This window comes from Hyla sarda, chromosome 5 (assembly GCF_029499605.1).
Source record: "Hyla sarda isolate aHylSar1 chromosome 5, aHylSar1.hap1, whole genome shotgun sequence".
Taxonomy (NCBI): Eukaryota; Metazoa; Chordata; class Amphibia; order Anura; family Hylidae; genus Hyla; species Hyla sarda.
The window spans coordinates 25239732-25262680 of record NC_079193.1 but is presented as its reverse complement, the minus strand read 5'-3'; the positions used below and the strand labels follow the sequence as shown (position 1 = coordinate 25262680).

The window sequence follows — 22949 nt, the reverse complement described above, 5'->3', positions numbered from 1 at the left end:
GGCATCTCCATTAGGCATTGTTTGGCTGTTGGCTATTTACATGGTATTTCTCCTTAGTTCATCTGTGAGCAGTTAAAAGGGGTATTCCCAGCTCGAGAACATGGTCGAATTTGTAGGGCACATCAAGTTAAACACAAGTGCAAAAATATTTATTTTGAATATTTATTTGTCTCCTTCTCCTGATATTCTTGCTACTTTCCTCCCCTTGTTGACAGCTTCTTGCCTAGGTTACGGACCACCGCTCCACACTAGAGTTTGTTATCCAGTTTTTAATAGTTTAAAGAAAAAAAAGGGGGATTGGAGGGGGCTAAACGCAGTCAGATCGGGCGGGTGAGTACATTCCAAACTCCTGGCATCACTGCATCATTGCCAGGATTAAAGGGGTTATCCAGGAAATAACTTTATATATATATATATATATATATATATACTGGCTCCAGAAAGTTAAACAGATTTGTAAATTACTGCTATTAAAAAATCTTAATCCTTTCAGTACTTATGAGCTTCTGAAGTTAAGGTTGTTCTTTTCTGTCTAAGTGCTCTCTGATGACACATGTCTCGGGAACCGCCCAGTTTAGAAGAGGTTTGCTATGTGGATTTGCTTCTAAATTGGGCGTTTCCCGAGACAGGTGTCATCAGAGAGGACGTAGACAGAAAAGAACAACCTTAACTTCAGAAGCTCATAAGTACTGAAAGGATTAAGATTTTTTTTAATAGAAGTCATTTACAAATAGGTTTAACTTTCTGGAGCCAGTTGATATATAAAATTTTTTTTTTTTTCCTGGAATACCCCTTTAAGAAGCATGACTGCTGAGGACTTTGGCTGCAGTGTCCTGTGTAATCCTCTTGTCAAGAGAGACCGGGGCAGTCATGAGAGCTTGTAAAGGGAATCCCCAGCGTTTTTTGTGCCCTTTTTCAAAAATATTTGGAAGACGGGAGAATGGAAGGTGACCCCAAGGCAACAAACTGCTGGGACTGGAGAGAGAGTGGAGCCATTGACTATGATAGGGGGGAAGATATTAAAGGGGTACTCCGCTAAAAAACATTTTATTTATTTTTTATCTACTGGTGCCAAAAGTTAAACAGATTTGTAAATTACTTTTATTTAAAAATATTAACCCGTCCAGTACTTATCAGCTGCTCTCGTTTGTAATCGATCCCCGGATCGTGTTCGCTTTGGGTCTGATTACCGGCAACCACAGGGCTGACGGCGTGTGACGTCACACCTCCGCCCCTGTGTGACCTCATGCTCCGCCCCTCAATGCAAGTCTATGGGAGCGGGCGTGACAGCTATCACGCCCCCTCCCGTAGGCTTGCATTGAGGGGCAGAGCAGGACGTCACACGGGGGCGGGGGCATGACGTTGCACGCAGTCAGCCCTGTGGTGGGGATCGATTACAAACGAGGTGCCGCGTGCAAGATCACGGGGGTCCCCAGCAGCGGGACTCCCGCGATCAGGCATCTTATCCCCTATCCTTTTAGATAGGGGATAAGATGTCTAAGCACCGGAGTACCCCTTTAAGGGCTCATTCACATGAGTCTGTCTGGAGCGGGTGCCAGCACAACAGGCCGGCACTAGGGCCGCTTGGAAATGTGGCATCTCCATAGACTGCAATGCATTTTGATGAAAGAATGAACATGTTCATTCATTGGGCAGAGTCTGGGGTCCGGAACTTCTGCGGTAGAAATTCCGTAGTGTGAATGATGCAGCAGAATCATCCCATTGGAGACAATTGGAGCCTGCTGCTCCGTATTTTCCAAGTGGAATTCTGCTCGAAAAATCCATCGTGTGAATGAGCCCTTAAAGGGGCACTCCACTGGCCAGCATTCGAAACATTTAATTCCGAACTCTGTGTGCACGCTGCAGGGGTTAGCCATGCCTCCTCAATGCAAGTCTATGGGAGGGGTCGTGACGGCCACCACGCCCCCTCCCATAGACTTGCATTGGGGGGCGGGTGTGACATCACGAGGTGGCGTGGACGACCACCTGCAGCATGCACACAGTGTTCGGAACTAAATGTTCTGAGCACTGGCTAGAGTAGCCCTTTTAATAGTCCTCTATGGGTGTCTGACTGCAGTGCTCTCTGCTGACACCTCTGTCCATTTTAGGAACTGTCCAGAGTAGGAGCAAATCCCCATAGCAAACATATGCTGCTCCGGACAGTTCCTGACAAAGACAAGGTGTCAGCAGAGAGCACTGTGGTCAGACAGAAAGGAAATCCAAAAAGAAAAGAACTTCCTGTGGAGCATACAGAAGCTGATAAGTACTGGAAGTATTAAGATTATTTTTAAACAGAAGTCATTTAGAAATCTGTTTTACTTTTCTGGCACTAGTTTATTTATTTTTCAAATAGTTTTTCACCAGAGTACCCCTGTTTTAAGGGGTTCTCCACTGCCCTGTCTTCCGGAGCTCCGCTCGCAGCGTCCGGAAGTTTATTACTCAGGATACTGTGTGCGGGCTTCCGTGTTCGAGGCTGCCCCCTCGTGATGTCATGCCCGCCCCCTCGTGACGTCACGCCTGCCCCCTAAATGAAAGTCTATGGGAAGGGGGCGTGACAGAGGTCGCGCCCCCTTCCCAAAGACTGTCGTTGAGGGAGCAGGCGTGACGTCACGAGGGGGCAGCCTCGAACACGGAAGCCCGCACACAGCATCCTGAGTAATAAACTTCCGGACGCTGCAAGCGGAGCTCCGGAAGACAGGGCAGTGGAGAACCCCTTTAAGTTCTATTTCTCCGTTGAGTTTTAGAAAGCGGGAGAAGGAAAATATATCCGATAGATACTTTGGGGTCCGGGATAGCAGAGCGGTGACATCTGGGCCAGGTCAGGGTCATCTATGGTCTGTGGGATTCTATGGTTTGTCCCTGGCCAAGAATATAGATGGAGCAGACAGTGGTCTCAAACTGTGGCCCTCCAGATGTTTCAAAACTACAACTCCCAGCAGGCCCTGACAGGTTCTTTTATTTGACCAGTCACATGTTACCGACTTAGTGTGGCTTGTAAAACCTCAGCACTGTTTAGTACTGGCATGAGCTGCGCATACCTGCATCTTGTTTACCAAGTATTGGATTCACTTGTCTTATATTTAAGGTCACTTTTGGTGATGACATGTCCTATATACGTCACTGTCGTGTTATTTGTATTACTGATTCCTTACAGCAAACGGAAAATTACAATTAAACATAGAACAGCTCCACTATTGTAGTAGTTATATTCTTGTATATAGGAGCAGTATTATAGTAGTTATATTCTTGTATATAGGAGCAGTTATTACAGTAGTTATATTCTTGTATATAGGAGCAGTATTATAGTAGTTATATTCTTGTATATAGGGAGCAGTATTATAGTAGTTATATTCTTGTATATAGGAGCAGTTATTACAGTAGTTATATTCTTGTATATAGAATCAGTATTATAGTAGTTATATTCTTGTATATAGGAGCAGTATTATAGTAGTTATATTCTTGTATATAGGAGCAGTATTATAGTAGTTATATTCATGTATATGGAAGCAGTATTATAGTAGTTATATTCTTGTATATAGGAGCAGTATTATAGTAGTTATATTATTGTATATAGAAGCAGTATTATAGTAGTTATATTCTTGTATATAGGAGAAGTATTATAGTAGTTATATTATTGTATATAGAAGCAGTATTATAGTAGTTATATTCTTGTATATAGGAGCAGTATTATAGTAGTTATATTCTTGTATATAGGAGCAGTATTATAGTAGTTATATTCTTGTATATAGGAGCAGTATTATAGTAGTAATATTCTTGTACATAGATGGCAGTATTATAGCAGTTATATTCTTGTATATAGTAGCAGTATTATAGTAGTTATATTCTTGTATATAGGGAGCAGTATTATAGTAGTTATATTCTTGAATATAGGAGGCAGTATTATAGTAGTTATATTCTTGTATATAGGAGTAGTATTATAGTAGTTATATTCTTGTATATAGGAGCAGTATTATAGTAGTTATATTCTAAGGTTTTAAATGCCCAGAGTCGTCTGACATTGCCCCAACAATGAGCACCATGGGTTCTTCTAAGCAGTTGTCTAGAAATCTGAAACTGAAAATAGTTGACGCTCACAAAGCTGGAGAAGGCTATAAGAAGATAGCAAAACGTTTTCAGATGTCAATATCCTCTGTTCGGAATGTAATTAAGAAATGGCAGTCATCAGGAACAGTGGAAGTTTAAGCAGGAAGTTTAAGCAAGATCTGGAAGACCAAGAAAATATCAGACAGAACAGCTTGCAGGATTGTGAGAAAAACAATTCAAAACCCACGTTTGACTGCACAATCCCTCCAGAAAGATCTGGCAGACACTGGAGTTGTGGTTCACTATACCACTATAAAGAGATACTTGTACAAATATGGTCTTCATGGAAGAGTCATCAGAAGAAAACCTCTTCTACGTCCTTACCACAAAAATCAGCGTTTGAACTTTGCAAATGAACATATAGACAAGCCTGATGCATTTTGTAAACAAGTTCTGTGGACTGATGAGGTTAAAATTGAACTTTTTGGCCGAAATGAGCAAAGTTACGTCTGGAGAAGAAGGGGAACAGAATTTAATGAAAATAACCTCTGTCCAACTGTTAAGCATGGGGGTGGATCAATCATGCTTTGGGGTTGTATTGCAGCCAGTGGCACAGGGAACATCTCACAAGTAGAAGGAAAAATGGATTCAATAACATTTCAGCAAATTTTGGATGCTAACTTGATGTCATCTGTGAAAAAGCTGAAGTTAAAGAGAGGATGGCTTCTACAAATGAATAAACGATCCTAAACACACCTCGAAATCCACGGGGGATTACATCAAGAGGCGTAAACTGAAGGTTTTGCCTTAAAAGAGCATTGCGTGACAGACAGCCCAGAAATCTCAAAGAACTGGAAGACTTTTGTAAGGAGGAATGGGCAAAGATACCTCAAACAAGAATTGAAGGACTCTTGTCTGGCTACAAAAAGCGTTTACATGCTGTGATACTTGCCAAAGGGGGCAGTTCAATATATTAACTCTGCAGGGTGCACAAACTTTTGCAGACGCCATTTTTTTGTTTTCTGTTATTTTGAAAGTGTAAATGATGGAAATAAAATCTAACTTTTTACCTTTTTTTTATTTTTTTATTTTTTTTTTTTTTTTTTTTTTTTACACCTGGGGTGCCCAAATTTTTGATCCCCCACTGTAGTAGGATCCCCACTCTTGTATATAGGAGCAGTATTATAGTAGTTATATTCTTGTATATAGGAGCAGTATTATAGTAGTTATATTCTTGTATATAGGGAGCAGTATTATAGTAGTTATATTCTTGTATATAGGAGCAGTATTATAGTAGTTATATTCTTGTATCTAGGAGCAGTATTATAGTAGTTATATTCTTGTATATAGGAGCAGTATTATAGTAGTTATATTCTTGTATATAGGGAGCAGTATTATAGTAGTTATATTCTTGTATATAGGAGCAGTATTATAGTAGTTATATTCTTGTATCTAGGAGCAGTATTATAGTAGTTATATTCTTGTATATAGGGAGCAGTATTATAGTAGTTATATTCTTGTATATAGGAGCAGTATTATAGTAGTTATATTCCTGTATATATGAGCAGTATTATAGTAGTTATATTCTTGTATATAGAAGCAGTATTATAGTAGTTATATTCTTGTATATAGGAGCAGTATTATAGTAGTTATATTCTTGTATATAGGAGCAGTATTATAGTAGTTATATTCTTGTATCTAGGAGCAGTATTATAGTAGTTATATTCTTGTATATAGGGAGCAGTATTATAGTAGTTATATTCTTGTATATATGAGGCAGTATTATAGTAGTTATATTCTTGCATATAGGAGCAGTATTATAGTAGTTATATTCTTGTACATAAGAGACAGTTTTATGGTGGTTCACAATCTCTTCCTGAAGATATTCTGGGTCCAGGATTACTTCTGAGCGGCTGTCTGCTCAGTCATCACTGCCTATATGACTGTTAAGGTTAAAAGGGTACTCTGTCCCTAGACATCTTATCCCCTATCCTTTCGGTGGGGGGTCCCCTGCGATCTCTCCTGCAGCACCCTGTGTCATCTGCTGCACGGAGCGAACTTCACTCCATGCCTGATGATGGGTGATACAGGGGCTGGGGTATGGTGACCTCAAGGCCCCACCCCATCTTGTCATCGTGGCCCGCCCCCTCTATGGGAGGGGGTGTGGCGACCATCAAGCCCACTCCCATAGCGAAGTTTGCTCCGTGCAGCAGATGACACAGGGTGTTGCCGGACAGATTGCGGGGGTTCCCAGCAGCTGGACCCCACCGATCAGACATCTTATCCCCTATCCAAAGGATAGGGGATAAGATGTCTAGGGGCGGAGTACCCCTTTAAGTGCCTAGGACTACTACAGTACCACTACTTCTTATTGAGATTTCCCCTTTATTTCACCTATAATTGTACAGACCAGCTATGTTTGCTATTCTGCACATTACTGGACTTGTTTACTAGTTTTCTTATTTAGACAAATGTTAGATTTGACCTATGACCTGCCATAGTATCTTCATGAGGTTTTTTCATCTTTTTTTCTGTACAGTGTTATAAAATGCAAAATTTCTATAAAAAAAAACAATTCCCCCCCCCCTCAAATTACAATACATTTTTCTACGAAGGTGATAACAGACCATTAGTAATTCCATTAATACATTGTGTAATCTACGTCGCTGAACTTGACGCACTGTAGCAGCATTACTGAGCGTCTGGAATGGTTTCTCTGCGCTGGCACGCCATTGTTTAGGGAATTGAAAAGACGGAGAAGAGATTAGTTAAGAACGGCAATGTTACCCAAGGTTACCAAAAAAATGCTTTTTTGACTGTTGTTCAGCAGCCTGATGGGAAATCTGCTTCATAGCAAACTCTGCTGAACCCGGACACTGAAACAGAGCAGAATATTTTATGTGCTGTGAAATCTCGGGTTTGGATATAGTTAACCCCTTTGTTGGTTGACTGAACCTGCGATGTAGAGAGAACGGAGATTTAATGTACAATATATTATTTATATTTGGTCGGATTTACTTATTTATTTTGATAGTTGTAGTAAAAGAAAATAAGAGACATTTTAAATCTTTTCTGGGGTGTTGGTGTTTATACTGTGTTCACTCTGTGAGGTAATTAAAGGGTAGCTCCCACCATCCTATATTTTTTTTTCTGTCCCTGCCTATTACCAATCTATCCCTAACCCCCTCCCTGCTTTAAATTTTTCTTTTTATTATATTAAAAATAACTTTTTGTCTGCCTGGTAGTGTGCTCGCTACCAGGCAGACTTCCCCAGCAGGCACCACGTCACTGATGCCTGCTGGGGACAACACTTCCGCCCTTAGTTTATCTTCACAGGGTGCCTCCAGCTGTTTCACCACTACAACTCCCAGCTTGCCCTGACATCTATTGGCTGTCAGGGCATGCTGGGAGTTGTAGTAGTGAAACAGCTGGAGGCACCCTGTGTAAATAAACTATAAGTTAGTGCCATGCGGCATTACGGCGCTAGCCCGTTCCCTCCATCAAACCCCCGCCCGCATATCCCGTTCCCTCCATCACAAACTCCCTGCCCCGCATACCCTGTTCCCTCCATTCTGATACCTGCAGAGTCCGGCAGCGGGCGTGCAGGGACAGCGGTGGCGACGACATGTGCGGGAGGAGTGGCCGGGGAGCCAATGCGCTCTTTCCAGCCTGTCTGACAGGCAGGGAGCTAGAGCAGCCTAAATGAAAAAGGACTGATTGCCAGGCCAAAATCAGTCCTTTTTCAGGCGTGAGGTCACGCCAGGCTGCAGCCGGCCACTAGTGGCCGGTTTTTAAACGTAAATTTCACCATGATAATCAAAAAAAAATAATAATGACAATATATTAGAGATATGTTGTAGTACATAAGTACTACAACATATCAAAAAATAAAGTTGGTGACAGTGCCCATTTAATAAAATGTTACAGTTCTGAATTTTAAAGGGGTTCTCCACCATAAGGTAATTTTAGTATGTACCTGGCAGACAGTAATGGACATGCTTAGGAAGGATCTGCGCTTGTCTTGGAGATAAATGTCTATGTTGTGAGATTACCATAACACTGTGGATAGCTTTTTGTGAACTGGTATTTCCTGTTTGAGTTTTTCTTTTTTTACTACAAATCCCATAATTCCATTTTCCTCCCTCCCACACATCAGTCACCCCACCCATTGAAACATAAATGAGCTGCATCCATTCAAAAGACCTGTGGTTTTCAATCAGGGCGCCTACAGCTGTTGCAATAGTTGCAGATTGATCTCTCTCCCACTAAGCGATCGCTCCACCCATTGAAGCAGACAGGCTCCCTGTCATCATCTGATTAGTGAGTCAGGTCTCGGCCGCATTGCAACCTGGGAAAAATCTGAGACAACAGTCATTTTGTATTCTGTTAAAAATGAATATTGGGGTGAAAATCACATAAGAATTGTGAGAAAACCGTCACACACAGGTACAGACACTATATTATGAACTACACTAACTTTACAGCCCCTGTAGAATAGTCACATAAGAAAAATTCCTGGAATACCCCTTTTAATTCTAATTGTTTTCATTTTTATTTCTTATTTTATTACTTATTAATATATTGTAAAAGGTGTGTTTTGCAATGTTCTATTACTTTTTTTTTTTTTATATATTGTTGAGAATGTTATTAAAGGGGTTATCCACCATAAGGTAATTTTAGTACGTACCTGGCAGAAGGATTAATATTTTTAAATAGAAGTAATTTACAAATCTGTATAACTTTCTGGCACCAGTTAATTTAAAAAATAAAAATTCTCCACCAGAGTACCCCTTTAAGTGCCCAGCCCACATCCTCTTTATTGTCCTCTCACAGCCCACTTGAATTTCACCTACCCTTTTTCACTGACAACCACTGGATGAAGAGGACATGGGCTGAACTTACCTGGGCCTTTGTTGTGCTGGGGAACACCCCCTTGGCACTTATGCTTCATTTACATAACATGGAAAATGCTTATGTTGAACACTGGTAAGGACTATGGAAATATAAAAGGTATGCCTGGAATCCAGAACTAGTCTTATCCTACCGCAGGCTTATTTACACCCTTTTTTTTCCTGCTGATAGGTGCCAATTTTCTTAAATTTAAAAGGGGACTTTTAAAGGGGGTACTCCAGTGGAAAACTTTTTTTTTTTTTTTTAAATCAACTGGTGCCAGAAAGTTAAACAGATTTGTAAATAACTTCTATTAATAAATCTTAATCCTTCCAGTACTTATCAGCTGCTGAATACTGCAGAGGAAATTATTTTCTTTTTGGAACACAGAGCTCTCTGCTGACATCACGGCCACAGTGCTCCCTGCTGACATTTCTGTCCATTTTAAGAACTGTCCAGAGTAGGAGAAAATCCATGTGCTGCTCTGGACAGTTCCTAAAATGGACAGAGATGTCAGCAGAGAGCACTGTGCTCGTGATGTCAGCAGAGAGCTCTGTGTTCCAAAAAGAAAAGAATTTCCTCTGTAGTATTCAGCAGCTAATAAGTACTGGAAAGATTAAGATTTTTTAATAGAAGTAATTTACAAATCTGTGTAACTTTCTGGCACCAGTTCATTTAAAATAAAAGTTTCCCACCAGAGTACCCCTTTAAAAACACTATTATGGAACTGTTTGGTGCAGTCGTCAAATTGTAAAGCTGGGTTCAGTGTCCTCGTGCCATGGAAACTATAGTGGTCAGTCAAAGGTGGTCACAGTTTAAGGCTCTGTTCACATCATGGCTTTGTTTATGAGCAGATCCATCACATGGCTGATCTCATTGGTGCCTATAGTAGATATTGGGGGGTAAATATGCTGTTTAGAGCAGTGTTACCCAACCAGGGTGCCTCCAGCTGTTGCAAAACTACATCTCCCAGCATGCCCAGAGAGCCTTCGGCTCTCTGGGCATGCTGGGAGTTGTAGCTTTGCAACAGCTGGAGGCACCCTGGCTTGGAAACACTGGTTTAGAGTCTAGGAAAGCTATTATCCTTATAAAATTGGTTGCCTTCCAGCTTTCCGAGAAGCAGATAACTGAGAAACGTCTGAATTGTGTTGCAGAAGAAGACAATTCAGTGGTTTATTGTACTATTTTTTATTTATTTATTTTTTTATTGAACTCTTTATGCTCCACATCATCGCTGTCACTCTCAGATTTGGTTAAACTTCTATAGTTTCTACGGCAACAGCACAAAAGCCGCCATCAAAGTCTGAATGCTCTTAGGATAAACCCAGAAGCAAAACTTCATATATTTTCCTGTTTGTTTTGTTGAAATGCTAATATAATAGATTCACGTCTCTTCTGTGTAATAGTCTTCACAATGGTGGAGCAAAACGTCAGCGCAGAAGTGATCATGGAAGAGGTGGCCACTGTTCTTATACATTTTATAACATACTAGCTGAGTACCTGGTGTTGCACGTTCTTCCTACCTGAACCTTGTGGGAGAGGAAAAGCAACAATGACTCTCCTGTCCTCCGCACTTGCCTGCCAGGCGGTCATCAGGATGTTTAAAAGTCCCGGGCAATCTCTGCAGCCCAAGAGCAAAGCGATCAGGAGTTGTACTGGAAGTCCTATAGACTTGAATGGGACTTCAGAGAAAAAACCCCAACCTCACATAAGGTGGTTGGTTAGGGTTAATGGAACCCTACTATATTTTTATTTGACATATAAGTAACGTGTACAAAGTTTTATCATCTCCAGCCGTTTGGACGTTGTTCTGGAACATATGCACACATGCACGTGAGCTTATTTATTTCTTTAAGAATGTACATATATATGTCCAGCGAAACAGCGTCCCGCCTCCTCCCTCACTCCAATCGCCGTCATCCTTTAGCCACCACTCCCTCATCCGAAACTCCCTCGTCCAATATGCCGTCATGCCTCAGCATGGCAGAGCCAACGCTACACATGCTGTATAGCAGAGTCGCAACTTGTAAGTGTACTACAGACACTACATGTGCTACAGAGTCTGTACAGCAGAGCCGACACTGCAATAGGGGTTCTGCTGTACACGCTATTGAGAGAGCCGACACTGACTCTGCTCTGCTACGTGGCAGGAAGGTTTTTCATCTGAGGGATGAGGGAGTTTCGGGTGAGGGAGTTTCGGGTGAGGGAGTTTCGGGTGAGGGAGTTTCGGCTGAGGGAGTTTCGGCTGAGGGAGTTTCGGCTGAGGGAGTTTCGGCTGAGGGAGTTTCGGCTGAGGGAGTTTCGGCTGAGGGAGTTGCGGCTGACGCCTGACGGAGATTGGTCCGAGGGAGGAGGCAGGACGTAGTTACGGCTGACGACTGACAATGTCCTAAAATGGATGCCATAATACACACACACGTGTTAATGGGGTACTCAGCCCCTAGACATCTCCTTTACATAGGGAATAAGATGTCTTACCGATGGGGACCCCTGCGATCTCTGCCGCTGCATCCCAGACATCGCTCCGTGCCAGATGACTGGCGATGCGGGGCAGAGGTTCATGGCGTCACGCCCCGCTCGTGACGTCACGGCCATGCCCCCTCAATACAAATCTATGCACGCCCCCTTCCATAGACTTGCATTGAGGGGGCGTGGCTGTGGCATCACGAGCTTCCTGCCCTGCACCCGATGCTCTAAATGAATGCCGGGTGCAGCAGGGAGATCACGGGGGTCCCACCTTTTGGATAGGGGAGAAGATGTCCGTGGGTCCAACCGCTGGGACCCCTCGCGATTTCCTTTACAGGGCCGTGGCAGTCCGCAGGAAGCGGCGTGCCATCCCCAGCTGGAAGCCACAGCAGGCACGCCCCCTCCGTATATCTCTGTTGGATACATGGAGGGGGGGGGGGGGGTGTCAGCCACCGCATCATGCTGGAACGGAATGCCCCCCCCCCCCTTCCTGCGGACTACCACGGCCCCGTACAGGAGATCGTGGATAGGGGATAAGTTAGATCCCAGTACAGTATTCCTTTAACAGGGACAGCAGATAACTTTCTGATCTGTTGTGGAACAACTGCTGGAACCCCCACTGATCACAAAATCGGGGGTCCCCTGAGCAAATGGTTTGGCATTGTGCATGCTTGGCTACCAAGGATGCGACTTGCAAACCTATCAAAGTTCTGCGCTTGACAATGTGCGGAAGTCCTATAGGGGATGAATGGCGTGGTGGTCCAGCATGCGACCTGCCGCTTCTTCACAAAGGGGAAACATTTACCTCTGTTCTCATGATTGGAGGGAGTGGCAGCAATCTGACCCCCACCGATCACAGTAATCACCTATCCTTGTGTTCACTATCGAGCGTCCCTCCAGCTGTTCGGTTAATGTTTTGCCAAGATGTACAGTAAGAACAACCAGTCTTTGATTCTGACAGTGCCCATTTAAAGGGGTACTCCGTTGCTAGACCTCTTATCCCTTATCCAAAGCATAGGGGATAAGATGTCTGATCACTGGGGTCTTGCTGCTGGACACCCAGACCCACCCCTGCGATCTCCCGCAGGACTTGGCGTTCAAAACAAATGCCGGGTTCCTGCGGCAGTGGTCGTGACGTCACATTATGCCCCCTCCATTCATGTCTATGGGAGGGGGCGTGTCAGATGACACGCCCCCTCCCATAGACATGAATGGAGGGGGCGTGATGTGATGTCACGGGGGCGTGGCCGTAACATCACGATCACGGCCTTCGGGTCAGAGAGTTCTGAACAAAATGTTCAGAATGCTGGAACACCAGAGTACCCCTTTAAGGGCGAGAGAGTTTCTCTAAAGTTGACCGAAAATTGACTATTTAGCTTCAGATGACTGCACGGCGAGGGGTTAAAGTGAAGAAGTGACTAGTTATACTGGATCTTTTATCTTAAATATATACATTAAAGGAGTACTGTGGTGTATGACAACGTATCCCCTATCAAAAGGATAGGGGATAAGAGTCCGATTGCGGGGGTCCAACCACTGGGATACCACGTGATCTCCTGCACGGTTCCCCGGCTCTACCCAGCTGGAAGCGGTGGTCAACACGCCCCCTCTGTCGGCGATACAGCAGTCTCAGGTTCTCCCATAGAGATACATAGAGGGGGCGTGTTGACCACCGCTTCGAGCTGGGATCGACAGGCTCCATTCATGGGGAGAGCCGGTGCACCGTACAGGAGATCGCACGGGGAAACAGCAGTCGGACCCCCGCAATCAGACAGTTATCATCTATCCTCTTTGTATACGGGATAAATTGTCATACACCACAGTACTCCTTTATTCCACTCCGTCTTCTCTGTCATACACACAGCGCTAAATTCTCAACATGACTGGCTCCTTTTAAGAAAGAGCATATAAGACATTCGGGATCTAATCAACCCCACTGAAAGATTGTTATATGAGGATTAGAAAAATAGCTAATTTCTTCCAAAAATAGAGCCACCCCTGTCCTCAGGTTGTCTGTGGTATTGCATCTCAGTTCCATTGAATGGAATGGAGCCAAGTTGTAATACCACACACAACCTGAGGACAGGTGGGGCGCTGTTTTTTGAAGAAATCTGCTCTGTTTTTCTATTCCTGGATAAGGAGGAGAGTTTCTTCTGTTTTTTAGGTCGTGGCATGATGATTTCCTAGGATTATGAGGACACAAACCTGTAAATACGTGATTTTTCTGTGCAGAGTCCATGTTTTGAAATGCTCTCCAACCTTTTATTCTTGCAGGGCTTTTCTCTTCATAAAAGATGGAAACCCAAACAAGCGCAACTTTCACAACGAGACTTCTATGCACTTGCTCTGTATGGGATCCCACCTCATGATCTCAGAAGGTGCTCTGGATCACCGCCTGCCCCGGCTTGTCGATGATGACCGCAAGCGATCCGAATGTTTGAGGATGATCCTGGAGTGGAAGGGCGCAAAGCTCGACCACGGGGAATATGAGAGGGCCGCTCTGGACGCCACTGACAACAAAAAGAATACACCCTTGCACTATGCCGCTTCCTCAGGGATGAAACATTGCGTAGAGGTAAGATTGTACTTCTTAGGACTCTTTTAACCCCTTAAGGACATAGGGGGAGATTTATCAAAACATTTACAAAGGAAAAGTTGCCCAGTTGCCCATAGCAACCAATCAGCTCGCTTCTTTCGTTTTCAACAAGGCCTCTGCAAAATGAAAGAAGCGATCTGATTGGTTGCCATCGGCAACTGCCCAACTCTTCCTCTACACAGGTTTTGATAAATCTCCCCCATTGTGTTTTTCAATTTTTGTTTTTTTCATTTTAGTTTTTTCCTCCTTTCCTTTTAAAAATCATAACCCTTTCAATTTTCCACCTTTATGGCTTATTTTTTGCACCATAAATTCTACTTTTTAATGACATTAGTCATTTTACCCAAAAATCCACAGCGAAACGGAAAAAAAAAATCATTGTGCGACAAAATTGAATATATGGGATTTGATGCGCAGGATTTTCTGCTGCAGATTTCAGTGTAAACTAAATGGCTGAGCACCGCTTCTAATCTGCAGTTACAAATCCTGCGCATCAAATCTGCGCAGGATCCTGTATGTGTCAACGTACCCTTAAACAAATTTGTATATTCTGACCCCCATGACGTTCTTAATTTTCCATGTATGAGGGCTCATTTTATCATTACCACTTTTTTGTGTATATGGAACTTTTTGATAATGATTTTTTTTCCATTTTATTTTTCCTGAATGTGATGTGATCAAATTTTTTATTTTTTTTATTTATTATAATTTTTTTTTTTTTTACATTCGGTTGTTAAATGTAAAGGATGATCAATAATAATAATAATAATAATAATTGAGACATTTTTGCACACGGCTATAACAAATATAACAGGAGTGATTTACATTTACTATTAGAGTAGGAATATGATGATGATAATAAAATATAAATATATTATATAAAAAAACATTTTTTATATACTTATTTTTTACTATTTATTTCACAAAAACAATTCCCCATAGAGGACTATTAAGGGCTCATTCACATTATGGATTTTCGAAGCAGAATTCCACTAGGAAAATACGGAGCAGCAGGCTCTAATTGCCTCCAATGGGAGGATTCTGCTGCAGAAGTTCTGGACCCCAGACTCTGCCGAATGAATAAACATGTTCATTCTTTCAGCAAAATGCATTGCTGTTTGTGGAGATGTCACATTTCCAAGCGGCCCTAGCGCCGGCCTTTTTTGCTGGCACCCGCTCCAGACAGACTCTCGTATGAATAAGTCCATAATAGCAATATTTCGTGCAACGGCATAGCACTGATCATTAATATCGGTAATCAACTTGTATAGCCCGACTGACGGCTGTCTATGCACTGCGGTCCTAGCAGAGCAGCACGGAGGAGGGTCGGGGAACCTTTGGCTGATATCTTTACTCATCGGACCCCCGCACCTGCAGTGCTGGGGGTCCAATGAGTGTCTCCACAGCCCTTCAGCTGTCTTAGCTGCCGTAATCCGCCCTAATCACAGTGCCGAAGATAGTCATGTGCTGTACTCCGCTATCTTCGGCACTCTTCTCTTCCTCTCTCTGTAGGTCTGGAGATAAATTTTAATATTCTTCCTTACTGTTTGTTTGTTTTTGGTATTTTTTATATATTTTTTTGTCTTTTTTTTATTTCTAATAAACCGACTGAGTAGTTTACGCTTAAAGAGATTGTAGCCTTCATTTTCAGAACATTAGACATGATGTAAAGCTCTTCGAGATGATTAGAAAATGTATCTGTCGTTTCCTAGAAGACGCCGTAATCCAGAGTTATTGCATTTTCGGTGATCGGCAGTGACTTTAATTAGATCTCGGCTCCATCGGAGATAGATTAGAACCGGGGACGGAGTGCTCCCTGCTCGTGTCGGGTTATGAATAGTGCTACCGACGAGGTGACAGGGGATGCTGGAAACTGCGGGAAGGATTAATGGAGCATGTCGAAATAGGGGAGGACGTCATTGGGAGTGTTTATTTTATTTATTTATTTTGTTTTTTTTTAACTATATATTATAAGATAAAGTCATTGTTCCTGTTTAAGGGGGAACTCTTACTAGATTCTCCAGCTTGTTAGTATGGGACATATGAGACCAAATAGTTAACATGGCTGCAGACTTAACACTAGGTTTCCTAACCAGTGTTCCTCCAGCTGTTGCAAAACTACAACTCCCAACATGCCTGGACAGCCTTCGGCTGTCCAGGCATGCTGGGAGTTGTAGTTTTGCAACAGCTGGAGGAACACTGGTTAGGAAACACTGCTCTACTGTAACATAAAAAATAGAATATTGAAGAAAAAAAATATGCACCCAAACGCATTTCGGAGCTAGAGTTCCTTACTCATAGTAACTTGGCATGCTGTGAGTAAGAACCTCTTGGTCCGAAATACTTCGGCTGTCCAGGCATGCTGGGAGTTGTAGTTTTGCAACAGCTGGAGGAACACTGGTTGGGAAACACTGCTCTACTGTAACATAAAAAATAGAATATTGAAGAAAAAAATGCACCCAATCGCATTTCGGAGCTAGAGCTCCTTACTCATAGTAACATGGCATGCTGTGAGTAAGAACCTCTTGGTCCAAAATACTTCGGCTGTCCAGGCATGCTGGGAGTTGTAGTTTTGCAACAGCTGGAGGAACACTGGTTAGGAAACACTGCTCTACTGAAATAAATGCAACCAAACGCATTTCGGAGCTAGAGCTCCTTACTTATAGTAACATGGCATGCTGTGAGTAACAACCTCTTGGTCTGAAATACGTAAAGGAGTACTCCAGTGGAAAACCTTTTTTTTTTTTTTTTTTTTTTTTTTAAATGAACTGGTGCCAGAAAGTTAAACAGATTTGTAAATTAAAAATCTTAATCCTTTTAGTACTTTTTAGCAGCTGTATGCTACAGAAGAAATTCTTTACTTTTTGAATTTCTTTTTTGTGTTGACCACAGTGCTCTCTGCTGACACCTCTGTCCGTGTCAGGAACTGTCCAGAGCAGCATAGGTTTGCTATGGGGATTTTCTCCTGCTCTGGACAGTTCCTGATACGGGCATCAGGTGTCAGCAGAGAGCACTGTGGACAACACAAAATAAAGATTTTCCTCTGTAGCAAACGGCTGCTAAAAAGTACTGAAAGGATGAAGATTTTTTAATAGAAGTAATTTACAAATCTGTTTAACTTTCTGGCAACAGTTGATTTAAAAAAAAAAAAAAAAAAAAAAAAAAAAAGTTTTCCACCGGAGTACACCTTTAAGTTTGGAAACCACTGCCATACATGCTAGTGTCCTTTTATTATTTTTTTTATTTTTTTTTAAAGGGGTACTCAAACTCATAGCATATCCTTACCCTCTCATCAACCTATTTTATTGTCTATATATCTATTATTAGCTATATAGAGCAGTTTTCCCTCTTTGGTTGTCATTTACATGCATGAAGTGAGCCTGAAAGCAGCCCCCACCCTACTGAGAGACACAGACCATGTGGTTTCTACCATGCACTGATGAGACATGCTCCCTTTAGTGCTGGGAACTGGGAGGTGTGTGCAGCCTCAGCCAATCAGACACTGATTCTCTCTCTGTTGCTGAGAGCAGGAGGGTGTGGGCTGCTCTCAGAGAGTGAGCTGGCTGGCAGAGCAGAGCTGCAATGGTTGCTGGGAGATGTAGGCAAATAATGTTAAGCAGCCAGAGAAGACAACAGAGGCCACAGGAGCCATGCATATCAGGCACGATGGTTCACAGGGAGCATAATCAGATGTGGTGGCTTTGGAGCTTTATATAAATATATCACACACACACATTCCCTGGAGTACCCTTTTAAGAGTTTTTATGTCTGTTTTTTATTGTTAAAGTGTAAAATATCCAACACTTCTCCCACAGCTACTTGTGAAGAGCGGAAGTAATCTTTTTTCCGAAAACGATAATAAGGACACCCCATGTGACTGTGCCGAGAAGCAGCGCCACAAGGAGTTGGCTCTCAAACTGGAGTCTCAGATGGTCTTTTCCCGGGACCCTGAAGCAGATGATATAGAAGCGGAGTATGCCGCACTAGACAAGAGAGAGGTACTCCATCCTTTTCATGTGCTGTTATTTTTCTTCACATAGTGTCTAATACTGGAGCGTCCATATCCATACACTGATGGGTTTAGGATGTCACAATATAAGGGTCCACCTCAAAAAACACTTCATAAACAAAGAATCTATAGAAAAGGTGGCATTGTTACGACGCTTAGAGCTGTATTCATAATTCTGCTAGCTCCAGAGCTGAAATCAACCAGCAGTGACTCCACCAGCAGAATAGTGAGTACAGCTCTGGAGTATAATACAGGATATAACTCAGGATCAGTACAGGATAAGTAATGTAATGTATGTACACAGTGACCTCACCAGCAGAATAGTGAGTACAGCTCTGGAGTATAATACAGGATATAACTCAGGATCAGTACAGGATAAGTAATGTAATGTATGTACACAGTGACCTCACCAGCAGAATAGTGAGTACAGCTCTGGAGTATAATACAGGATATAACTCAGGATCAGTACAGGATAAGTAATGTAATGTATGTACACAGTGACCTCACCAGCAGAATAGTGAGTGCAGCTCTGGGGTATAATACAGTATATAACTCAGGATCAGTACAGGATAAGTAATGTAATGTATGTACACAGTGACCCCACCAGCAGAATAGTGAGTGCAGCTCTGGGGTATAATACAGGATATAACTCAGGATCAGTACAGGATAAGTAATGTAATGTATGTACACAGTGACCCCACCAGCAGAAAAGTGAGTACAGCTCTGGGGTATAATACAGGATATAACTCAGGATCAGTACAGGATAAGTAATGTAATGTATGTACACAGTGACCTCACCAGCAGAATAGTGAGTGCAGCTCTGGGGTATAATACAGGATATAACTCAGGATCAGTACAGGATAAGTAATGTAATGTATGTACACAGTGACCCCACCAGCAGAATAGTGAGTGCAGCTCTGGGGTATAATACAGGATATAACTCAGGATCAGTACAGGATAAGTAATATAATGTATGTACACAGTGACCCCACCAGCAGAATAGTGAGTACAGCTCTGGAGTATAATACAGGATATAACTCAGGATCAGTAATTTACAAAGTAACTTAGATGTTATACACAGAAAAATTGCATGTAAAATCTTTGTTTTATAAGTTTTGACCCATTTGTTCACAATATATCATTTGCTGATCTTCTTTTCCTTTCCATCTGCAGCAATACGAAGGGCTGCGGCCTCAGGATTTACGTAGACTTAAGGACATGCTGATCGTGGAGACGGCGGACATGCTGCAGGCCCCTCTGTTCACCGCTGAGGCATTGCTACGGGCACATGGTAATTACATTTTGTTATTGTAGTGTAAAGTCTATGGGTTCATAATCAGAGATTATTAGATTATATACATAATTGCTTAGCCATGCACTGCATGAGTTGTGTGGGTGCTGTATTTTCTTATTTATCTACAAATTGATCTTCTAAAACAGTGTTTTCCTACCAGAGTGCCTCCAGCTGTTGCAAAACTACAACTCCCAGCATGCCCGGACAGCCTTTGGCTGTCCGGGCATGCTGGGAGTTGTAGTTTTGCAACCACTTGGAGGCACCACTGTTCTAAACGCACATCAACAAGCACTAGTTATCTGGGCTCTGTGTGTCTTTTATTTATCTTGGCACCTTTTTTAATACAGATTGATATTTTAAACTTGCATCAAAAGGCTTTAGCTATTTAGGTGTTTTGTGCCACCAGAGATGCCCACGTGTTATCGGAGAGCCGATCGTGGCCACCACGTCATCCTGCGATTCTGATCTTAAAGGGGTAATTCCCTTGAAAAAAATGTTTTTTTAAATCAACCGGTGCCAGAAAGTTAAACAGATTTGTTAATGTCTTTTATTTCTAAATCTTAATCCTTCCAGTACTTCTTAGCTGCTGTATGTTCCAGATGAAATTCTTTTCTTATTGAGTTTACTTTCTTTCTGACCACAGTGCTCTCTGCTGACACCTCTGTCCATTTTTGGAACTGTCCAGAGCAGGAGCAAATCCCCATAGCAAACCTATCCTGCTCTGGACAGTTCCTAAAATGGACAGAGGTGTCAGCAGAGAGCACTGTGTTCAGGCAGAAGAAGGGAAACGCAAAAAGAAAAGAACTTCCTGTGTAGTATACAGCAGCTGATATGTACTGGAAGGGTAAAGATTTTTAAATAGAAGTAATATACAAATCTGTTTATTTTTCTGCCACCAGTTGATTTAAAAAAAAAAAAAAAAAATTTCCAGGGGAGTACCCCTTTAAGATGTCAGGTGCCAAATAAGCCTCTTATTTTCATGCCAGATTTTGCCACTCCTTTCTGGGCAATAGGCATCCTTATTTATCAACAGATGGATATTAAAGGGGGACTCCGCCGGAAAACATCTCATCACCTATCCTGCCGCCAGGGACCCCCGCGATATGCGGGCCGACAGCGGCCGGAACACTGAAGCTTGAAGCTTCCATGTTTGTGACATCACGCCGTGCCCCCTCCATTCATGGCTATGGGAGGAGGCTTGATGGCTAGTACTTAGTATGACTCCTCCCATAAACATGAATGGAGGGGGTGTGGCGGCTGCAGTCGCCAGTCATCCGGCATGGAGCGGAGTTCGCTATGTGCACTGGATGACCGGGGTGCCACAGCTGAGATCGCAGGGGTCCCGCCGGATAGGATAGGGGATAAGATGTTTTCCATTGGAGTACCCCTTTAACCCTGCATCAAAAAGCACTAGTTATCTGGGCGCCATGTACCACCAGTTGTCTGAGCTCTGCGGTCCTAACTCGAAAAACTTTAGCTATCTGGGCGCTGTGTGCTGCTAGTTATCTGGTTGCCGTGTACCATTAGTTATCTGGGCGCTGCGTACCTCTATGTATATCTACACATTAGATTTCAAAACTCATTAAATGGCTCTAGTTAACGGGCTTGGGCTCTGTTTGCCCTTACTTATCTGGACATTTTTAAATACAGATTTATATCCTAACTTGTATCCGGAAGCTTTAGCTATCTGTTCGCTGTGTGCCACTTGTAATCTTGGTGCTAGTTGGGTGCCTCTAGTTGTCTGGGCGCCGGGTGCCTCTAGTTGTCTGGGCGCCGGGTGCCTCTAGTTGTCTGGGCGCCGGGTGCCTCTAGTTGTCTGGGCGCCGGGTGCCTCTAGTTGTCTGGGCGCCGGGTGCCTCTAGTTGTCTGGGCGCCGGGTGCCTCTAGTTGTCTGGGCGCCATAGTTGTCTGGGCGCCGGGTGGCTCCGAGTAGTCTGGGCGCCGGGTGGCTCCGAGTTGTCTGGGCGCCGGGTGGCTCCGAGTTGTCTGGGCGCCGGGTGGCTCCCAGTTGTCTGGGCGCCGGGTGGCTCCCAGTTGTCTGGGCGCCGGGTGGCTCCCAGTTGTCTGGGCGCCGGGTGGCTCCCAGTTGTCTGGGCACCGGGTGGCTCCCAGTTGTCTGGGCGCCGGGTGGCTCCCAGTTGTCTGGGCGCCGGGTGGCTCCCAGTTGTCTGGGCGCCGGGTGGCTCCCAGTTGTCTGGGCGCCGGGTGGCTCCCAGTTGTCTGGGCGCCGGGTGGCTCCCAGTTGTCTGGGCGCCGGGTGGCTCCCAGTTGTCTGGGCGCCGGGTGGCTCCCAGTTGTCTGGGCGCCGGGTGGCTCCCAGTTGTCTGGGCGCCGGGTGGCTCCCAGTTGTCTGGCGCAGTATGTGACCCAGACACCTTTTACAGCACTGTTTCCTTATACACTATATATATATATTATTCTTGTACTCTATTTGCTGACAGGTGCGGCTGGGTGGGATGAGAATAATATTATTTGCTTTGTTACAAGCTCCATAAACGCCATTGCTCACCCCTGGCAGCGGGCACAGCTGATGCCCCTTTATCATTTCGGCAATCACTTGAAGAGGGTGGAATAATAAGATGGAGGCTCAGGAGGACGTGGCCATCGACCTGAGATGTAGTCACAATTCTTGACATAAAAAGCCGTCTGTGAATTCCTGCCTTTCTGCCTGGAGCGAGGATCAGCAGAGAAGCGGCAGTGACTCAGCCCGACATGTGGAGACGGCTTTTCAGACGTTGCCGTAGTGATGTCGTTGTAACCCAGTAACACAATTGGCGGCGTGTCTCCCGGCTTTACCGGGTTATGCAAGTCATTAGAGGAGGAATGCGTTTGTTTCTGGAGGGTTAATAGTATAGAAGTGAACCGATCCTTGTGGATAATTGACGTTATTTGGTAAACCCAATCACTGCCTTAAAGGGGTACTCCACTTTGGACAGTCACTAACTATTAGAGCCAATCACAAAGTGTCTTCCATACTATGACAGCAGGTGATCAGATGTAATCTCTGGAGAAAGTCTTAATTTTCCCTGCACTGGTCCCATAGACGGAACTAAGCTGTGCAGAGCGCCTACTCACTTCAGTGGGTGGTCTGGGTCAGACGCCAGCTTTCGCCGCAGTAGGCGAAAGGATCCGGACACCTCCGGTACCCTGTTACAGACAGGGAAGCGTCTACACGCCACACAGACCAGCTAACCGTGGAAATCGGGAACTCTGCTGAGATCTGCTACAGACCATGTGTGACATATTAGTGACCATTAGGGATAGCCTTTCTCCCCCACAGGATTCACGGATATGATCTCATGTCACATTGTGAATTAGCTCAAACTGAGCAACATAGTAGGGAGAGTTATGTGCTTTTTCTTTTGCAGGCTCCCTGATCACTAAAAACTGTGTCACTTATCTTATTAGAGGTCTGGTTCTTAACAGTATATTAGTTCTACATAGGACCATACACTATAAGTCCTAGTATGTCGGTCTCTATACTTGCTATTATTGTTGATACCTCCTGATGACACCTGCTATAAACCACTAGGTAGAAACGCGTTGTGGTATATGAAATTGCTCACCCTGTGGTGTTACTCTTAAGCGCACCCTAGGTGAAAGGTCAGACTGGGCTGGCTGGGCCCTGCAGAGCCCAAGGACTGACCAGT

The 22949-nt window shown here is 43.6% G+C and overlaps 1 protein-coding gene across 4 annotated transcripts in view; it reads left to right on the top strand.

Annotated features, from left to right (window-relative positions):
• The window catches only part of ANKIB1 (ankyrin repeat and IBR domain containing 1), a 202525-nt gene that overhangs the window by 112318 nt on the left and 67258 nt on the right, over positions 1 to 22949 (top strand). For all 4 annotated transcript variants that reach the window (XM_056519037.1, XM_056519038.1, XM_056519036.1 and 1 more), the window contains exons 3-5: positions 13675 to 13975; positions 17812 to 17994; positions 19179 to 19296. In XM_056519037.1, the coding sequence (XP_056375012.1) occupies positions 13675 to 13975; positions 17812 to 17994; positions 19179 to 19296 (602 nt within the window). The remainder of the gene's footprint in view (positions 1 to 13674; positions 13976 to 17811; positions 17995 to 19178; positions 19297 to 22949) is intronic.